General features: G+C 41.7%; 1 protein-coding gene across 3 annotated transcripts; it reads left to right on the forward strand.

Moving 5' to 3' along the window:
* Positions 1-4058: 4058 nt before the first annotated feature.
* LOC115208677 (SWI/SNF-related matrix-associated actin-dependent regulator of chromatin subfamily E member 1) lies at positions 4059-12478 on the forward strand. Of its 3 annotated transcripts, none has more exons than XM_029776926.1 (11): positions 4059-4165; positions 5234-5286; positions 5627-5679; positions 6193-6297; positions 7183-7263; positions 7597-7728; positions 7927-8098; positions 9566-9738; positions 9973-10074; positions 10739-10979; positions 11183-12478. In XM_029776926.1, exons 2-11 carry the CDS (start codon positions 5280-5282, stop codon positions 11404-11406), a joined length of 1290 nt encoding a protein of 429 aa, XP_029632786.1. In that variant the 5' UTR covers positions 4059-4165; positions 5234-5279; the 3' UTR covers positions 11407-12478. The 3 variants fall into 3 exon arrangements, with proteins under 3 accessions (XP_029632786.1, XP_029632788.1, XP_029632787.1); XM_029776928.1 differs by lacking the exon at positions 4059-4165 and adding an exon at positions 4281-4489; XM_029776927.1 differs by lacking the exon at positions 4059-4165 and adding an exon at positions 4281-4483.
* Positions 12479-19700: the final 7222 nt, after the last annotated feature.

Here is a 19700-nt window from a genome sequence, read left to right on the forward strand (position 1 = left end):
CTGCACACTTCTGCCCAGTACATGAACAATGGGCTATATGAAATACTTACGAAATATAATGGAGTACTGCATAACAGGTGCCACACATCAAGTAAGTGATGCAGTGATGGAGGTCAATAAGCTGGCCTATCCATAGTAAGCTGGCCTATCCATAGATATCGAACAGTGCTATCTCAATGGGCCTTTCTAAATAACTGTCGCAGAGAAAATAGTAACGTTTTTTTCTGTATTCATGGTATTTGAACTGTATTCAAGGTCGTGTTGGAAGACAATACAAATAGAGGGTCACACCATGATCAATAGCCTAACAAATCAAACAACAAGTGGATTATGGCAGAGCCATAAAGAAAAAATGACAAAAATGTCAATCCAGGTCAGAAGAGGCTTACTGTGTTATTATAAAGACGGCAACAAGCAAATAAAGCATTACTGTTGACATTGTACAGATTGCAAAGAATGTGAGCAAGAATGCAAAGTATTTGAGTTCTAACAATCAGTGGCGATTTTAACATGTAAATCTTGGTGGGGCAAAAACAAAAAAATGAAACAGTGGGATGCATGCCATCAGAGCCACTACACAACACAACACTAAACAATACATTAATTGCATTATAATTGCATTATAATAATAGACCAAATTATTAGGCTGAGGCACATGGACTACTAACAGCCTACTACATACACTTAGTATTACTTTCTTAGCTACAGTATACATACAGTTGAAGTCGGAAGTTTACATACACCTTAGCCAAATACATTTCAACTCAGTTTTTCACAATTCATGACATTTAATCCGACTAAAAATTCCCTGTCTTAGGTCAGTTAGGATCACCATTTTATTTTAAGAATGTGAAATGTCAGAATAATAGTAGAGAGAATGATTTATTTCAGCTTTTATTTCTTTCATCACATTCTCAGTGGGGCATAAGTTTACATACACTCAATTAGTATTTGGTAGCATTGCCTTTAAATTGTTTAACTTGGGTCAAACGTTTCTGCTAGCCTTCCACAAGCTTCCCTCAATAAGTTGGGTGAATTTTGGCCCATTCCTCCTGACAGAGCTGGTGTAATTGAGTCAGGTTTGTGGGCCTCCTTGCTCGCACATGCTTTTTCAGTTCTGCCCCCAAATTTTCTATAGGATTGAGGTCAGGGCTTTGTGATGGCCACTCCAATACCTTGACTTTGTTGTCCTTAAGCCATTTTGCCACAACTTTGGAAGTATGCTTGGGGTCATTGTCCATTTGGAAGACCCATTTGCGACCAAGCTTTAACTTCCTGACTGATTTCTTGAGATGTTGCTTCAATATATCCACATAATTTTCCTCTCTCATGATGCTATCTATTTTGTTAAGTGCACCAGTCCCTCCTGCAGCAAAGCACCCCCACAACATGATGCTGCCACTCCCTGTGCTTCACGTTTGGGATGATGTTCTTCGGCTTGCAAGCCTCCCCCTTTTTCCTCCAAACATAACGATGGTCATTATGGCCAAACAGTTCTATTTTTGTTTCATCAGACCAGAGGACATTTCTCCAAAAAGTATGATCTTTGTCCCCATGTGCAGTTGCAAACTGTAGTCTGGCTTTTTTATGGCGTTTTTTTTTTGGAGCAGTGGCTTCTTCCTTGCTGAGCGGCCTTTCAGATTATGTCGTTATAGGACTCGTTTTACTGTGGAAGTAGATACTTTTGTACCTGTTTCCTCCAGCATCTTCACAAGGCTTTGCTGTTGTTCTGGGATTGATTTGCACTTCTCGCACCAAAGTACGTTCATCTCTAGGAGACAGAACGCGTCTTCTTCCTAAGCGGTATGACGTATGACGTTTATACTTGCATACTATTGTTTGTACAGATGAACGTGGTACCTTCAGGTGTATGGAAATTGCTCCCAAGGATGAACCAGACTCGTGGAGGTCTACAATTTATTTTCTGAGGTCTTGGCTGATTTATTTTGATTTTCTCATGATGTCAAGCAAAGAGGCACTGAGTTTGAAGGTAGGCCTTGAAATACATCCACAGGTACACCTCCAATTGATCAAATGATGTCAGTTAGCCTATCAGAAGCTTCTAAAGCCATGACATAATTTTCTGGAATTTTCAAAGCTGTTTAAAGGCAGTCAACTTAGTGTATGTAAACTTCTGACCCACTGGAATTGTGATACAGTGAATTATAAATGAAATAATCTGCCTGTAAACAATTGTTGGAAAAATTACTTGTGTCATGCACAAAGTAGATGTCCTAGCTGACTTGCCAAAACTATAGTTTGTTAACAAGAAATTTGTGGAGTGGTTGAAAAACGAGTTTTAATGACTCCAACCTAAGTGTATGTAAACTTCCGACTTCAACTGTATCTCCCTGGCATATTACATAATTTATGCAACAGCATACAATACATTTTTGGACTCTGTGCTCACTTGAACAGGAAGGTGGTACGGCGGTCCTTCGTAGGAAAATTTTGTCATCAAAGTCTGGCATTCTTTGGATTTATGGTGCTTTCAAAACAACTGGGAACTTGGGAAAAAAACAAGGTTGAATCATGATGACGTCATTGTCTTCAGGTCATAGTTCTAGAAAAAGGCCAGAGTTCCCGACTTACAATTCCGAGTTGGATGACCGTTCAAAACATATTTCTCATTCGTTTTTTCTGGAATTCCCAGTTGTCTTCAACTCACTGAAGTCAAGTTTTCGCAGTTCCGAGTTAACAGTTGTTTTGAGCGCGGCACCAATCATGCTTCATTGACAGCATGGCCAATGTTGAATGTTTACCATTTTAAACTTGGAAAAGAGACACTTAATCCCAGATTTGGGACCACACAGCCACTTCGCTGAATAGCAAGATAGTGATTGTTTTTGCAATGCTTGCAGTTAGCCAGTATCACTGATTCTTCCAAACCACTCATTGTTGAATTTGCGATTTCCAACTTGTTGTGTAATGTTTATGTCCAATGGCCGATGACCTTGAGCCTTCTTGGATCGGCACTTCTAATGTAACTCTATGGCAGCACCCAAGGGTCTTGAATTTTAGAGGTCTACCCTTAGACTTGGCGGTGACGTACTGTCCCCACGAGTGACAGAACACTGAGCTAATCATGGTGTAACTAGAGAACATTACCAACACCTACGCTCTGTATTTTTCGCTGGCTGCCCCACCACCACAGAAAGCATTTAGCTAGGCTGAAACACCTGTATTTTGGAGCTGCCTTACTCAAGAAAGCAAAAAAGAGACCATGTTTGTATGTGACTTTATTAACTCAATAATTATTATTTTTACCTCTTACATTGTCTGCAAACTGATATGTGACACGTATTAATGCCAAAATAACATGCAAAAAAGGTAAGCCCCACCTGCCCTGAATGACGGGACACCACTGCTAACAATATAGAAGATACAAATGGACCAGCCTTGGCTTTTCTCAAAACCCTTTTTGTCAGTGATGCAGAATGAATGCAGCTAAATATCATGCTTGGGTGACATAATAAATATTTTTTGGCATTTTTATCATATGGAATTTGAAGCTAAGGATAATAGCTCTTTGCAAGCAATGAAATATGAAAATGTATGGTCAGAATGAATTAGCAAGATGCATTCTTCTGCCATAAGCAGCAGCAGCTCAACCTTGGATCAGTGCACCAATGACAAGACCTGTCATCATGTAACTGCAGCAGCATAGTTCAATTAGTGCAGTTTATATGGGTTATGTATCAATTATAAATTGTTAATGAATTCTTGCAATGTCCTCCTTATTGTATGTTCATGTTCATCACTGATTCCTTCATAGTTCACTATATTGAACCCGTGGATTCAGAATATTTGATTCCAAAACAGTAATTGGTTAATTATGAATTTGATAGTCTCAAATTCAGTATTATAATGCAGAATCATCACAAATGTGTATTCATTATGTAGCAATTATTTTAGTAATAGATTGATTGAAAAATGTTAGCAATTAAATTAGATGATTCAATTTAGAGTAGGCTAGCCTTGGGGTGTAATGCAAACATTATGCCCTTAACAGAGGAGAAAGGAATAGTTCTGGAAAATTCGACTGAAATCTGTGTGAACCCCATATCATTTATTTATTTAATTTTGAGGACTGTTTCTGCTAGCTAGCTAACTAAACCTGATTCTAGCCACACACACACACTGGTGGGGGACAAAGGATTTTGGGGTGAGTTTGCTGGCCATTACTTTCACTTGCTTGCTATGTGAACTAACCAAAATATGAAAAGCAATAATATTCATTAATTGATTTTTGTTGAATAGTCTTTCAACTGTATGTCAAGAATTTATGTAAAATGCCACTTTTGTTTGAATAACAGATTTACGGATACATGCAAGGTGATGATGTGACTATATTGTGACAGCTCTAGCTAGAAAATAGCGCTTATTCATATATAGCGTATGAGGTAGTGGCTATCACGCTAGCATGGTGCTTGCTATATTCTCTGATCCAAGGTTTTCCACTGCAAAATCCACATCCAAAACGGTTCGGGTATAGTCACTGTTAATCTGCTGTTTTAACGTCTCAAATAAAAATTGAAATGTTTCAGTGACAGCTAGATATCTAACGTTAGCTTGCTTAATTAAATCTGAACGTTTAGTAGCTAGCTAATGCTAGCTACCTGACAACGTATGCGGAGTATCAAATACAATATTCTGTATTTTAGCGTTTGTTAAATAATTTAAACGGCAGATTATTCGTCTTCTCCACAAGTTAGCAAGCTAACTGTTTGTGTTATCTACGTTTGCATGCTCATCATCTGCTGATCAGATGGTCCAAGTTAGCCAGCTGGCTAGCTATAGCTAGTAGCTGCATACTACTAATGAAGTAGTTAGCTCAACGTTACTAGCCTTGCTAGCTAGCACAGCTGGGTGTCAGCCAACTACGCAAGATGACAGCTCTTTATTTGTCAGCAAATGCATTTCCATTTATCTGATTTATTTGCGTATGTGCAATTATAAGTAAATGCCATTCCAAATAGTGTAAGCGATGTTTTTGGACGCGAACAGCTTGCTAGTCGTCACATCAAACCTCTGTCATGTTCATGCCTGTCCACTGACACTGTTGTGATGTCGCACATACGTCGCCTGACATCATTTTGGCACCAACATCTCTTTTGTTCTCCCTCTCAAGCTATTTACTTTCTTTCCTATTCAATTGTAAAAGTACTGTAATAACAAATGAAGTTAATGAAACACCTAAATGCTTTCCCCCATTATAATGTGTTTATTACAGACCCAATGACTGGAATAAACTGATAGAATTCTTCCTCTCTGCCAAGATGTCAAGTAAGAAATTGTTTGCAATTATACAAGTTTAGCCATCAGATAATGAAAATATGAGTACTTCTGTTAGGTCTCTGACAAAGCTGGGCAACTATGGCTACAAAAGTTATCACAATAAAATAAATGTAGTTTCTGCATGAAATATTAGTTTCTGGTAGGCTATATGATTTCCTTGTATTATAATTGATAGGTTAATAATTATCCGTCATGTATTTGCTGAGAGAGAAATAGAAAATCACAAAATTCAGATCTACCTTGATGGGATTGATTTAATCAACATTGAGAGATGTAAAAGGGGCCGTTTTGCCTCGATTTTAACATCTCACCTTTTCATTCATAACAGAAAGAGAAAGAGAAAGGCCATATGCCCCTCCCCCTCCCCCAGCCCCTACAACAGTAAGTACTTCTGATGGCACATGGGAAGCCATTTGGAAAGGGATGTCCAATAATAACATTCATGCCAGCTATTATCTTTCAATGTTAACTTGCTACTGTCCATTTTGAGAGGCACACATTTTTGGGGGCTAACTTGTTTTTAAAAGTGGAATCCATTTGGCCAATTAATACGGTATACCCTGCAGATAGTCCTGTTACCACAGTAGAATTGGTCAATGCAATAAGCTTTGCAGTCTCAGATAATAAGCTCCACTCCCTAAGATGTGAGGTACCATATACAACATACTGTAGACTATACATTATTTTCCTTACAAACAACACTAATGTATAGATAACATTGCCGTCTTGATTAGCCTTCTTGTTGGTTTAGCATGAGTGCAAGTCTTTTTCAGTTGATTTTTACAGCTTTTCAACATTCATGTTTTCACCAGTTTTTCATTGATTTTGTCATGCTTTACCCCATTATTTTGTGTCATTTCTCATCTGTGTTTCTGTCTCATTTGTTTCCATCAGCAATTGCCCAACACCCCCGGGTTTGTGGGGTACAACCCCTACAGCCATCTGGCTTACAACAACTACAGGCTGGGAGGGACAACAAGCAACAACAGTCGGGCAACGGTAGGAATAATGACGTAGAGAAAACACCGGGATAACATGCGAGACACAGAAGGAAAATAACTATCTAGTTTGATTGAAACAGCCTAATCTAGCTTGCTTAGTAAAACTCAGTAATAACGTATATGCAGATATGAGCTATAACAGCTCTTGACAACTTTGCTCTTTGGCTTTGCTTAGAAATAGTACTTTTTCCAGGGCTTATAAGAGCAGACATTCTTGAACAGACAGACAGTATGATTCGTCTAACCCTTTCCATTACCAAGGCTTTCTGAGATGTATGCCATCCCAACGCTCCTCTGCTGCCTTCATCATACTAGTGCAGACTGGCCAAGTGTCCATCTGTGTGTATTCAAAAATCGCTCGATCCTGCCCTTCAAAGTCTGCATTGCTGACAGCCATGCTAAGTAACCCATGCCATCAGCGTTGCCATGGCATTATAGACCCAATGCTTGGCATGGGTTTCGGGCTGCTACAGGAATAATACAGTCGCTGCATGTAAGCTGTGGTTGGTACTCGGATTCTAATAATGGCATCATGTCACGCAGTGTGCAAATCTCAGCTTTAGGGAGATTTTGTATTTTCTTCAATCAGCGTTACTCAATCATGGTCTCTGTGTGACTTCTGTGCACTGGCTGGGCTCAAACAGGCTTTAATTAAATGAAGGTGATTGAACTGAGGGTGTTGTAGTTTGATGCATCTTTGTTGGGATTTTTACATATACTTTGTTGAAGGTTGGATGATCAACTATGCGGATGCATATTGTCCTGCAGGGTGGTTCTCAGTCGAGACTTTGCATAGTGTATAATTGTATAACTAGACATTTTTAGCACCTGTTGGTGTCCTAACTTTGACTTTGAATCTAATAAGTGCCTTTTTATTTCCCAGAATTCTTCAGGAATAAACATTCCAAAGCCACCCAAGCCACCAGACAAGCCGTTGATGCCATACATGCGATATAGTCGCAAGGTAAGTTGTCTACACGTAACATTACTTAAACCAAAACTGCTCCATCGTGCACACCATTGCAAGACATATTAAAATACTGTAGTATACCCTTACAACACACCGCACTTTAGCCAGGGTTAGGGACGAGCACTCTTAATGTACACTACACATCATCTGCCTGTCCATGGAGGTAGGTGTGAACTGTGAAACTAGACATACAGCAGCCTAGCCATTAAGAGCACTACAGACAGACTATGGGATATCTCCCTGGAGATGGAGTTTAAACACGGCCTCTATAGGTTTGTGACCTATCTGCTTAGAGATAATGAGCCCCTGTCTGGTTCTCATCACCAGGTTTGGGATCAAGTAAAAGCCTCCAATCCTGATCTGAAGCTATGGGAAATTGGGAAGATAATCGGTGGCATGTGGAGGGACCTCACTGATGAGGAGAAACAGGATTACTTGAATGATTACGAAGCAGAGAAGGTTGGTTTGTTTTACCGGGGTGTTTATTTACGGGGTTGTTATGGGTGACCAGTAACAAGTGTCTCCAGCAGTTGTCAGAAGGGTCCCTCCAGTCATCATTCTTTCCTTTGTAAAAATACTGAGTAACTTCTCTTCAATGTTGAATAGTTTGTTTTGCATTGAAGGGGCACGTGTCACATCTTTGTGTCTCCTCTACAGATTGAGTACAATGAGAGCATGAAGGCCTACCACAACTCTCCAGCCTACCTGGCTTACGTCAACGCTAAGAGCCGCGCCGAAGCCGCTCTGGAGGAGGAAAGCCGACAGCGCCAGTCTCGTCTCGACAAGGGCGAGCCGTACATGAGTATCCAGCCAGCAGACGACCCAGATGGTAAGACACTCTCAGCACTACTAGTATTACCATGTCAGTCACTCTGGTTCCCACACCATGTTTCAGCAACTGTGACATCACCTTGGTGTCAATTTCTATCCCTACACTACCTCTTCATGTTTGTCACACTTGCTATTTCACCTTATTGGCCACACTCCATTTCAGTTCTGTAGTATAAGTCTGGGCCCTGTATTTGAGATCAATGGCTTCACTGAGTTCCAGTAAGAAAGAAGGCAACTCACATCACATAGAAACATACATCAAAACTGGACTTCTGAATTACACCCTATAGGAAATGATGCTTGTCTCGTATCGAGCTGGATAATGGTCAACAGAAAATGCATAAAACATCTTGTGGTAATTGGAAACACCCAAGATATAAAAATGTGATAGTTAGTATCCCTATGGGTTAATTTCTCAACAAGCTTTACATTGAGGCCTTCAGAAAGATTTGCCACATCAGTTGCTTTATAGATGCAGAGAATGGGGAGAGTCTGAACAAATTGTTCCGTTGGTTTTGGAGAAAAAGCACCAAAAAAATCATAAGTGAAGAATAACCGATGGAACAGGGATGAAGCTGATGATAGTTTTCGAATGGCGTCTTTCTCCACCACAAAATGTACGATGTTAATATGAAGCCAAAATTGTATTTCTTGCTCCCAAATGCACAGACAATCAAATGCACCATCTTGCCCCCACTGCTATTTTCAAAGGGTAGCATTCGTCACAGACTTCAAATGAAATGGGTGTTTGACTACTACAATAAATCACTTTATTTATTTACTCACTGCAGTTTGGGATTTTTTTGTCAGTTGAATGACTTTTGGCCCAACGTGGAATTCAATTCTCCATGTGTTCAATAAGAAGTTGAGCTTATTAAAAGAGACAATTTCTTCTCCTACATTTATGACTTACTTTGATGTTAAGTGTTATAGAGGACAGCTTCATTTGACTCTGCGTTTAAAAGAAAAGTGTCATGTACTTAGAGCTTGGATGTTCACTTAGTTTCGCAATATCCTCAAATGTGTCTGGGAAATAATAAGAGCACGGGTGCCAGTAAAAACCACTAAGACGTTTCTGGAGTAAATGAGTAAGGTTTTTCAGAGTTAGAGAGAAAGATGTATCTTTAACTCTCTACCCACACATTAATATCAATACCATTCACCACAACAATGTTGAAACTTCCTTTGCAAATGTGTATATTCAAGTATATTCATACAACAAACTTGCAAACAGCCAAATATGCAGACATTTCCTACTGCTATAAATGATTTAACCAAACGTAGGTATGTCAATGTTAAGCTATGTCCGATTAAGATATGCCAGATCAGATTTCTTTCCTGAGGCCGACCACATCTATACTTGTTGGCTGGCAACTCTCCGCTCTTTACCCATTGACAGTTGTATTCATTGAGCTCTGATAGACACACAGCACCCGCCACATGCCTTTTCCATTCTCCTTCCCAGATTACGACGACGGATTCTCCATGAAGCACTCGGCTGCCGCCCGTTTCCAGCGCAACCACCGGCTGATCAGCGAGATCCTGAGCGAGAGCGTGGTCCCCGACGTGCGCTCCGTCGTCACTACCGCCCGCATGCAGGTCTTAAAACGGCAGGTCCAGTCTCTTATGGTGCACCAGGTACGCTACGCTGGGTCTGTCAGTCTTCAGTCAGTCGTCTATCAGTCTTCCTACATAAATACAGATATTACTCTACTTAGCACTATTAAAGTTGGATGTTCCCAGTCATGGTGTTAATGTCATGGTAACCTGGATATCAGATTCTTTCTTCTTATTTGATAATTGAGTAATCATTAAAAACAGGTAATCAGTCAGGTAAATTGGCAGGTCTCTCTCTGTGTGTCTGGTCCACAGAGGAAGCTGGAGGCGGAGCTACTTCAGATTGAAGACCGCCACCAGGACAAGAAAAGGAAATTCATCGATGCCACAGAGTCTTTCACCAGCGAGCTGAAAAGGGTATGGGATCATCATCCAGGAACTTGTATGCAATCCATTGTGTTGCACATAGTAAATATTACAGTGTTGACCTCAGACCACTTCTGCATTGTAGAGATCCGCAGCTGCTAACTTTATCCATGTGTCCTGGCTAACATGCGGCGTCATCACTTAGAATTTGTCAACTGACTCGTTGCAGTTCTGAATCCAGATACTGCACTGTATAGTGAATGCACTGTGTAGTCCATACCCCAGGTGGCGCCAATTACTTAGAGTCAATTTACTTCCTCTATGCTTCACAATGGGCAATTCAATGAAATAAAATGATTGAAAGGGGAATATCTAGTAAGTTGTACAACTGAATGCGTTCAACTGAAATGTGTTTTCCGCATTTAACCCAACCTCTCTGAATTAGAGAGGTGCGGAGGGCTGCCTTAATCGACATCCATGGTGCCCAGGGAACAGTGGGTTAACTGCCTTGCAATGTAGTATGATTGTAGAGGAAACAGGAACTGTGCCCAATCTGATCAAGGTGTCAACATTAATCACGGTGTACTCGCTAATCACAGTCCATGTTACTAATCACAGTTGCACAGGTGTGAGATTGACTGTGAGATTAAGAGCATTAATCCCCAGAATGAATCCCCCGGTGGGGAGACTCAACATGTTGCCACGCTGTGCCCAGCTGTGTTGTATGAAAGTTGAGGTGGACATGGAGAAGATATCTGCAGAGGTCGCCGTGGCAGAGGATGCATCCCGCAGGCGTATGTCGGAGCGGGAGAAGGAGGCGTCCACGTCCTCTTGCCTGGAGGAGGAGGAGAAACCAGTTGACCCGTCAAATGGCAGCAAGAGCCAGCAGGAGTCTTTCAGTGACAGCAGCAACAAGGAGAGAGAGGAGACGGAACCCGGCCCCATGGATACTGGTGGTGAGGCCCAACATTATTAATCACTAAACCGTATGGTCTTTTAATGTATGGTTCTGGTCAGGTCCCCTGAGTTAGGTATTCTCTCTTGGGTAGCTGCTTCTTTTGGGAGATTGTCTGCTGAGCGCATTTTACAATGTTATTTTCACTACATTGGTCCAAACGTGTTTGCTGTGTCCTAATATTTCCTGCTTTCTTGGTTACAGAGAAGTCAAAGGCCTCGGAGGAGTCGATGGCTCGTCCTGCCAGTGAGGTTGAGGAGGGGGCGCCGTCGGAGGACAAGGAGAGTGTTCCGGAAGGGGTGATGGAGGAGGGCACCAGTGACAGTAACACGGGGTCGGAGACCACCTCTGCCGTGACGGAGGACGCCCCGCCCAGCGAGCCAGCAGCCTCAGAGGGGCCGAGCAGGGCACGTCCTACCGCCCACTGAGGTTTCGATCTATGACCTTTGGGCCGAGAAATGTCCATGATGCATCACTCCATCTCTACAGTCACACTCTGATGATAACACATTGTACATTAGTATCTATGTGAACAAAAGCTGTGTTTAGATGGGTTTTATTTCTGCTAGGAAGTTTTATGCAATTGGTTGAATCTTCAGAGCTCTGTTGGCAGGGTCAAAATAGACCTGCTGTCAATTTGCAAAGCGCTTCAAGTCCACAAAGCAAAGTAATTATCCCAACTAAAGTGAATGACATCTAAACTGAGTCACAATAAGCCCACGTGAATTCACCGTAATTCCATCACAGACCACAGTGCCAGTCGAAAGCAACCATCCATCACCTGTCAATATATCAAAACATATCTCCTGTCTTATTCTATGGTACTATATCTGGCAGACACCAGATCTTACCAATTGAGGCTGGTTGTAAAAACTGTCGCAAAAAATAAGTTGTTCAATGTTTAATTACTTGTTCTTTGGAGTGTAATGTTATTGTTGCTTTCAATGTTATTTTTGCATGGTGTCGCAACTCCTCAAATGGAAGAGTTTGCTTAGTAGTGGAAGGGGTGGGGCGACTCTCCTCTGCCCAATATTCTTTAATGTTTACTCTAAGTATCAGTATTAAGTGACAGTATTGTCTCAGGAGTTAATAGAAATAAGTAGTTGTTTTCATTATTTAATATTATTCTTGTGTATTGTGAGTCCTGGGCCCAGTCCATCCGTCCACCAACCTGTTGTATGCTATGAGTTCATCCATGCTGTACAGTTCTACCAGTCAGTGTTCCAAAGTCTGCTAGCTGTCAATCAAATCAAAAGCTGTATGCTTAGAACAACCTTTCAGTGTTATGTTATTATGACCAGTAGTACAATGTTCAACCCAGAACAAACTCTTAAATGTTAATATGCAATGTAATAAGCAGTGTTGCGAGGTTTGCGTGAACGTGAGTGGTTTTCCATCTCATCCTCAAGCAACTTGAAGAGCAGAGTGAGTCATCAGCATACTGTCTTAAAATCGATTTTGTTTGACATATTTATACCAATAAACTTTTCTACCCTGACATGTAGTTGTTGATGATAGGTTTGTTTTCAATGTCTCACGCATTGTGTATAGAAAGGTAATCATTTAAGGTGGCGTGTTTGTTCATATTAACGGTTATTCCCACACTCAGGCGGACGTGACAGAGGATTATTCCATTTTGGGATTAAAATCAAATCGAATGTATTTGTCACATACACGTGTTTAGCAGATGTTATTGCGGGTGTAGCGAAATGCTTGTGTTTATAGCGCTAACAGTAATATCTAGCCATTTCACAACAATACACAAATCTAAAGTAAAGGAATGGAATTATACGTAATTATTTTGTGCAGCAATGTCAGAGCGGCATAAACTACGATACAGTAGAATACGATAGAGTACAGTATATACAGTTGAAGTCGGAAGTTTACATACACCTTAGCCAAATACATTTAAACTCAGTTTTTCACAATTCTTGACATTTAATCCTTCTAAAAATTCCCTGTCTTAGGTCAGTAAGGATCACCACTTTATTTTAAGAATGTGAAATGTCAGAATAATAGTAGAGAGAATTATTTATTTCAGGTTTTATTTCTTTCATCACATTCCCAGTGGGTCAGAAGTTTACATACACTCACTTAGTATTTGGTAGCATTGCCTTTAAATTGTTTAACTTGGGTCAAACGTTTCTGCTAGCCTTCCACAAGCTTCCCACAATAAGTTGGGTGAATTTTGGACCATTCCCCCTGACAGAGCTGGTGTAACTGAGTCAGGTTTGTTGGCCTCCTTGCTCACACACGCTTTTTCAGTTCTGCCCACAAATTTTCGATGGGATTGAGGTCAGGTCGTTGTGATGGCCACTCCAATGCCTTTACTTTGTTGTCCTCAAGTCATTTTGCCACAACTTTGGAAGTATGCTTGGGGTCATTGTCCATTTGGAAGACTCATTTGCGACCAAGCTTTAACTTCCTGACTGATGTCTTGAGATGTTGCTTCAATATATCCACATAATTGTCCTCTCTCATGATGCTATCTATTTTGTGAAGTGCTCCAAATCCCTCCTGCAGCAAAGCACCCCACAACATGATGCTGCCACCCCCGTGCTTCACGGTTGGGATGGTGTTCTTCGGCTTGCAAGCGTCCCCCTTTTTCCTCCAAACATAACGATGGTCATTGTAGCCAAACAGTTCAATTTTTGTTTCATCAGACCAGAGGACATTTCTCCAAAAAGTACGATCTTTGTCCCCATGTGCAGTTGCAAACTGTGGTCTGGCTTTTTTTTATGGCGGTTTTGGAGCAGTGGCTTCTTCCTTGCTGAGCGGCCTTTCAGGTTATAGGACTTGTTTTACTGTGGATATAGATACTTTTGTACCTGTTTCCTCCAGCATCTTCACAAGGTCCTTGTGTTGTTCTGGGATTGATTTGCGCTTTTCGCAACAAAGTATGTTCATCTCTAGGAGACAGAACACGTCTCCTTCCTGAGCGGTATGAAGCTGCGTAGTCCCATGGTGTTTATACTTGCGTACTAATGTTTGTAATAGATGAACGCGGTACTTTCAGGCGTATGGAAATTGCTCCCAAGGATGAAGCAGATTTTTTTTCTGAGGTCTTGGCTGATTTCTTTTGATTTTCCCATGATGTCAAGCAAAGAGGCACTGAATTTGAAGATATGCCTTGAAATACATCCACAGGAACACCTCCAATTGACTCAAATTATGTACATTAGCCTATCAGAAGCTTCTAAAGCCATGACATCCTTTTCTGGAATTTTCCAAGCTGTTAAAAGGCGCAGTCAACTTAGTGTATGTAAACTTCTGATCCACTGGAATTGTGATACAGGGAATTACAAGTGAAATAATCTGTAAACAAATGTTGGAAAAATTATTTGTAAATAAGGGAGAGCCGCACACCCTAGGAGCTCAGATGCAAAAATGTAATGTCCAACGTTTCGACAGCCAAGCTGTCTTCATCAGGGTATGATCACAAACACTGTGAGATGACTCGTTTATATAGTGTCAAAAGACACACAGGTGTCTGTAATCATGGCCAAGTGTGGCCTAATATCATTGGTTAACTCTGAAATATAAAAATGGCATACAAAGAACATACAAAAAAACAAATGGATAGCATACGATCATAGATTCATTTTAAACTACACAAGCTTACAAACAATTACAATGGCAAAGTCACAATAATCACAAGAATGGCCTCAGATCAAAGTCTACGTTGAGACCGAAGGGAGCAAGGGTCTTTAAGTTAAAGATCCAGGCAGCCTCTCGTTTTAACAATAAATTGTCGAGGTCACCCCCTCTCCTAGGGAGGGTGACATGTTCAATGCCAATATAACGCAGAGACGAAATCGAGTGGTTTGCTTCCAAAAAGTATTTAAGTTCTGGTCAGATAACCAAAAAAGAACATGACTTTCTGGCTGTTCAACACCCTAAAATTGCCACTTTCTATACTTTGCCGAAATTACATAAGAATGTTACAAAACCTCCAGGGCGCCCTATTGTAGCGGGCATTGATGCAGTAACGGCCCCTCTATCTACTTTTGTTGACTTTTTTATTAGACCAATCGCAGAACAGCTCCCCTCCTTTGTAAAGGACACCAGCAGTATGATCTCTATCATTGAATCTCTTGATCCTCTTCCTGAGAATACCTTGTTAGTTACTTTTGATGTTGAGTCGTTATACACAAATATTCCACACAAAGGCGGTATTGAAGCCATGGAACATTTTCTCCTGCAACGTGACCCTAATGAACTACCTTCCAGTGCCTGCATTATAACATTGGCTGAAATAGTACTCACACATAACTATTTCATGTTTCTAAATGATTTCTTTATTCAGATGAAGGGTACTGCTATGGGATCCCCCATGGCTCCTAACTATGCTAATTTGTATGTGGGTTACATGGAGAAACAGTCTATTTTCAATCCTCTCAAAAATGTTTTCTTGCCTAACATCATTATTTGGAAACGGTATATTGATGATATTTTTGTTCTATGGAGGGGTGATGCAGAACAGCTCCAGTCATTCCATGCTTTTCTTAACTCCTGTTCTGAATATTTGAGATTTACTATGCAATCTGATACACGTCAAATCAGTTTTCTTGATCTTCTGATCTTGTGTGAAAATAATGTTCTATACACTGATCTTTACAGGAAACCTACTGATCATAACAGTTTGTTGAGGGCTGACAGTTGTCACCCACTTCCCTTGAAAAAAAGTTTGCCCTACAGCCAATTCTGTCGAATCAAAAGAATTTGCAAAAAAACAATCTGATTTCGACAGAAATATGGCTGAGACGCACAGAAAGTTCAAGGAGAGGGGGTACAAAAATGATCAGATTAATATTGCCATTGAGAAAATTCAAAATAAAACGAGACATGACCTTTTTCAAGGTCAGTCTCGCAAAAAGACGCATTCTTGCGTTCTAACTACCCGCTATTCAAAGCACTCTGAACAAATTAAGGGAATCGTTCACAAACATTGGCACATTCTAAAATCCGATGATAGTCTCAGTAATGTGTTTTCGGACCTTCCCTTGGTCGTATTCTCGCGGGGCAGAAATCTCAGAGACCAATTGGTACACTCTGATTTACCACCCCAAGATATTCCTGAACAACGTCTATTTGCGCCACTACTGGATGGAAATTACAAGTGTAATGGCTGTGCTCAATGCAATGGCACTTATAAATGTAGATCCTTCAAACATCCTCAAACAGGGAAATCGATCCCAATCAAAGGTGTTATCACGTGCACCACTAAGGCAGTTATTTATCTTATAACTTGTCCTTGTGGTAAAAATTATGTGGGTAAAACAAAGCGTGAATTAAAAGTACGTATCTCAGAGCATCGTAGCACCATTAGGTGCAAAAACTTGACTTACCCAGTTGTGGCCCACTTTTTGGAAGCAAACCACTCGATTTCGTCTCTGCGTTATATTGGCATCGAACATGTCACCCTCCCTAGGAGAGGGGGTGACCTCGACAATTTATTGTTAAAACGAGAGGCTGCCTGGATCTTTAACTTAAAGACCCTTGCTCCCTTCGGTCTCAACGTAGACTTTGATCTGAAGCCATTCTTGTGATTATTGTGACTTTGCCATTGTAATTGTTTGTAAGCTTGTGTAGTTTAAAATGAATCTATGATCGCATGCTATCCATTTGTTTTTTTGTATGTTCTTTGTATGCCATTTTTATATTTCAGAGTTGACCAATGATATTAGGCCACACTTGGCCATGATTACAGACACCTGTGTGTCTTTTGACACTATATAAACGAGTCATCTCACAGTGTTTGTGATCATACCCTGATGAAGACAGCTTGGCTGTCGAAACGTTGGACATTACATTTTTGCATCTGAGCTCCTAGGGTGTGCGGCTCTCCCTTATTTTCACGTTTTCTACTCCGCTAGCCAGCACCTCGCCTTAATAGGTGTGCGTTTCTTTTGCTTCTGAAAAAATGATTTGTGTCATGCACAAAGTAGATGTCCCAACCGACTTGCCAAAAATATAGTTTGTTAACAAGAAATTTGTGGAGTGGTGGAAAAAAGAGTTTTAATGACTCCAGCCTAAGTGTATGTAAACTTCCGACTTCAACTGTACATATGAGATGAGTAATGCAAAATATGTAAACTTTATTATAGTGACAAGTGTTACATTATTAAAGTGGCCAGTGATTCCATATCTATGTATTTAGGGCAGCAGTCTCTAATGTGCTAGTGATGGCTATTTAACAGTATTTAACCGTCTGATGGCCTTGAGATAGAAGCTGTTTTTCAGTCTCTCGGTCCCAGCTTTGATTCACCTGTACTGACCTCCCCTTCTGGATGATAGCGGGGTGAACAGGCAGTAGCTCGGGTGGTTGTTGTCCTTGATGATCTTTTTGGCCTTCCTGTGACATCGTGTGCTGTACGTCTCCTTGGAGGGCAGGTAGTTTGCCTCCGTTGATGCGTTGGGCATACCGCACCACCCTCTGGAGAGCCCTGCGGTTGCGGGCTGTGCAGTTGCCGTATCAGGCGGTGATACAGTCCAACAGGATGCTCTCAATTGTGCATCTGTAAAAGTTTGTGAGGGTTTTAGATGCCAAGCCAAATTTCTTCAGCTTCCTGCGGTTGAAGAGGTGCTGTTGCGCCTTCTTCACCACACTGTCTGTGTGGGTGGACCATTTCAGTTTGTCAGTGATGTGTACGCAGAGGAACTTGGATGCTTTCCACCTTCTCCACTGCGGTCCTGTCGATGTGGATTGGGGGGTGCTCCCTCTGCTGTTTCCTGAAGTCCACAATCTGCTCCTTTGTTTTGTTGACGTTGGGTGAGAGGTTACTTTCCTGGCACCAGACTCCCTGACCTCCTCCCTGTAGGCTATGTCGTCATTGTTGGTAATTAGGCCTACTACTGTTGTGTCGTCTGCAAACGTGATGATTGTGGCCTCCCGAGTGGCGCAGTGGTCTAAGGCACTGCATCGCAGTGCTAGCTGTGCCACTAGAGATTCTGGGTTCGAGTCCAGGCTCTGTTGCAGCCGGCCGCGATCAGGAGACCTGTGGGGTGGTGCACAATTGGCCCAGCGTTGTCCGGGTTAGGGGAGGGTTTGGCCGGCAGGGATGTTCTTGTCCCATCGCGCACTAGTGACTCCTGTGGCGTGCCGGGTGCAGTGCATGCTAACGTGGTCACCAGGTGTACGGTGTTTCCTCCGACACATTGGTGTGGCTGGCTTCTGGGTTAAGTGGGCATTGTGTCAAGAAGCAGTGAGGCTTGGGGTTGTTGGGTTGTGTTTCGGAGGAGGCACGGTTCTTGACCCTCCCCTCTCCTGAGTCTGTATGGGAGTTGCAGCGATGAGACAAGACTGTAACTACCAATTGGGGAGAAAAAGGGGGTAAACAAAAAACTTGATGATTGAGTTAGAGTTAATCTCATTCCAAAATCAGGGGTATTAATATGGAGTTGGTCCCCCCCCCTGCCGCTACAACAGCCTCCTCTCCTGGCCATGCGGTCATGGGTGAACAGGGTGTACAGGAGGGGGCTGAGCAGGCATCCTTGTGGGGCCCCAGTGTTGAGTATCAGCAAGGTGGAGATGTGAACAGGCAGAAGTCCAGGACCCAGTTGCACAGGGCGGGGTTCAGACCCAGAGCCTCAAGCTTAATGATGAGCTTGGAGGGTCCTCTTGTCCAGATGGGATAGGGCTCTGGATCTATTGGGGCAGTAAGCAAATTGAAGTGGTTCTAGGGTGTCAGGTAAGGTAGAGGTGATATGATCCTTGACTGGTCTCTCAGGGCACTTAATGATGACAGAAGTGAGTGCTACAGGGCAATAGTCATTTAGTTCAGTTACCTTTGCTTTCTTGGGTACAGGAACAATGGTGGACATCTTGAAGCATGTTGACATGTAGACTGGGATAGGGAGAGATTGAATATGTCCGTAAATACTCCAGCCAGCTGGTCAGCTGGAGGACTCGGCTAGGGATGCCATCTGGGCCGGCAGCCTTACAAGGGTTAACACGCTTAAATGTCTTACTTACGTCAGCCACAGAGGAGAACCCACAGTCCTTGGTAGCGGGTCGCGTCGGTGGCACTGTGTTATCCAACAGCTTATCATACACAATCTATGGCACCCAATACTGATGACAGATTTGATGCTATTTGTTAAAGATGTGGTCCACTGGTCTGTGTCCTCTGATCTGCAAGGTACAAGGAAGTGGGTTTCCTGTTTTTAATATTGTACCACTCTTTCCTGCTGTCTGAAGTAGTGTTATCATTTGTTAGTGAACATTTTTAACCAACAGTATTTATATTGAATTGACCTGATGTGAGCAAAAGAGACAGGTAGAAGATAAACAGATAAGAGACAGGTAGAAGATAAACCGATAAAAGAGACAGGTAAAAGATAAACAGATAAAAGAGACCGCTAGAATATAAACTGATAAAGGTACAGCTACAGTCGTCTTCCTGCTAGCACACTTTAAAAAAAATGTCTGTCACTTTTGCTGCTAGATTCCATGTGCAGGAACCATACCAGCAGCCCCATATCATTTTAATTGGTAGAAAAGACATTCTCATTCAAATCAACATCCGTGATGGGTGGGCCGGTGACCTATTGAGTTTACCCATGAGTGTACCAGTCAAATTGTTGTAGCTCATAATTGTCCGTTATAATAATTATATTTCTATGATCAGCCTTTTGCAATAGTGATGAGATTTGTCACAGCTTTACTGTAGGTGCAGAGATGCACAGTCGTCCCTCTGCAGCAGTCACCTGTTGCACAGAA

This window comes from Salmo trutta, chromosome 14, assembly GCF_901001165.1.
Source record: "Salmo trutta chromosome 14, fSalTru1.1, whole genome shotgun sequence".
Classification (NCBI taxonomy): Eukaryota; Metazoa; Chordata; class Actinopteri; order Salmoniformes; family Salmonidae; genus Salmo; species Salmo trutta.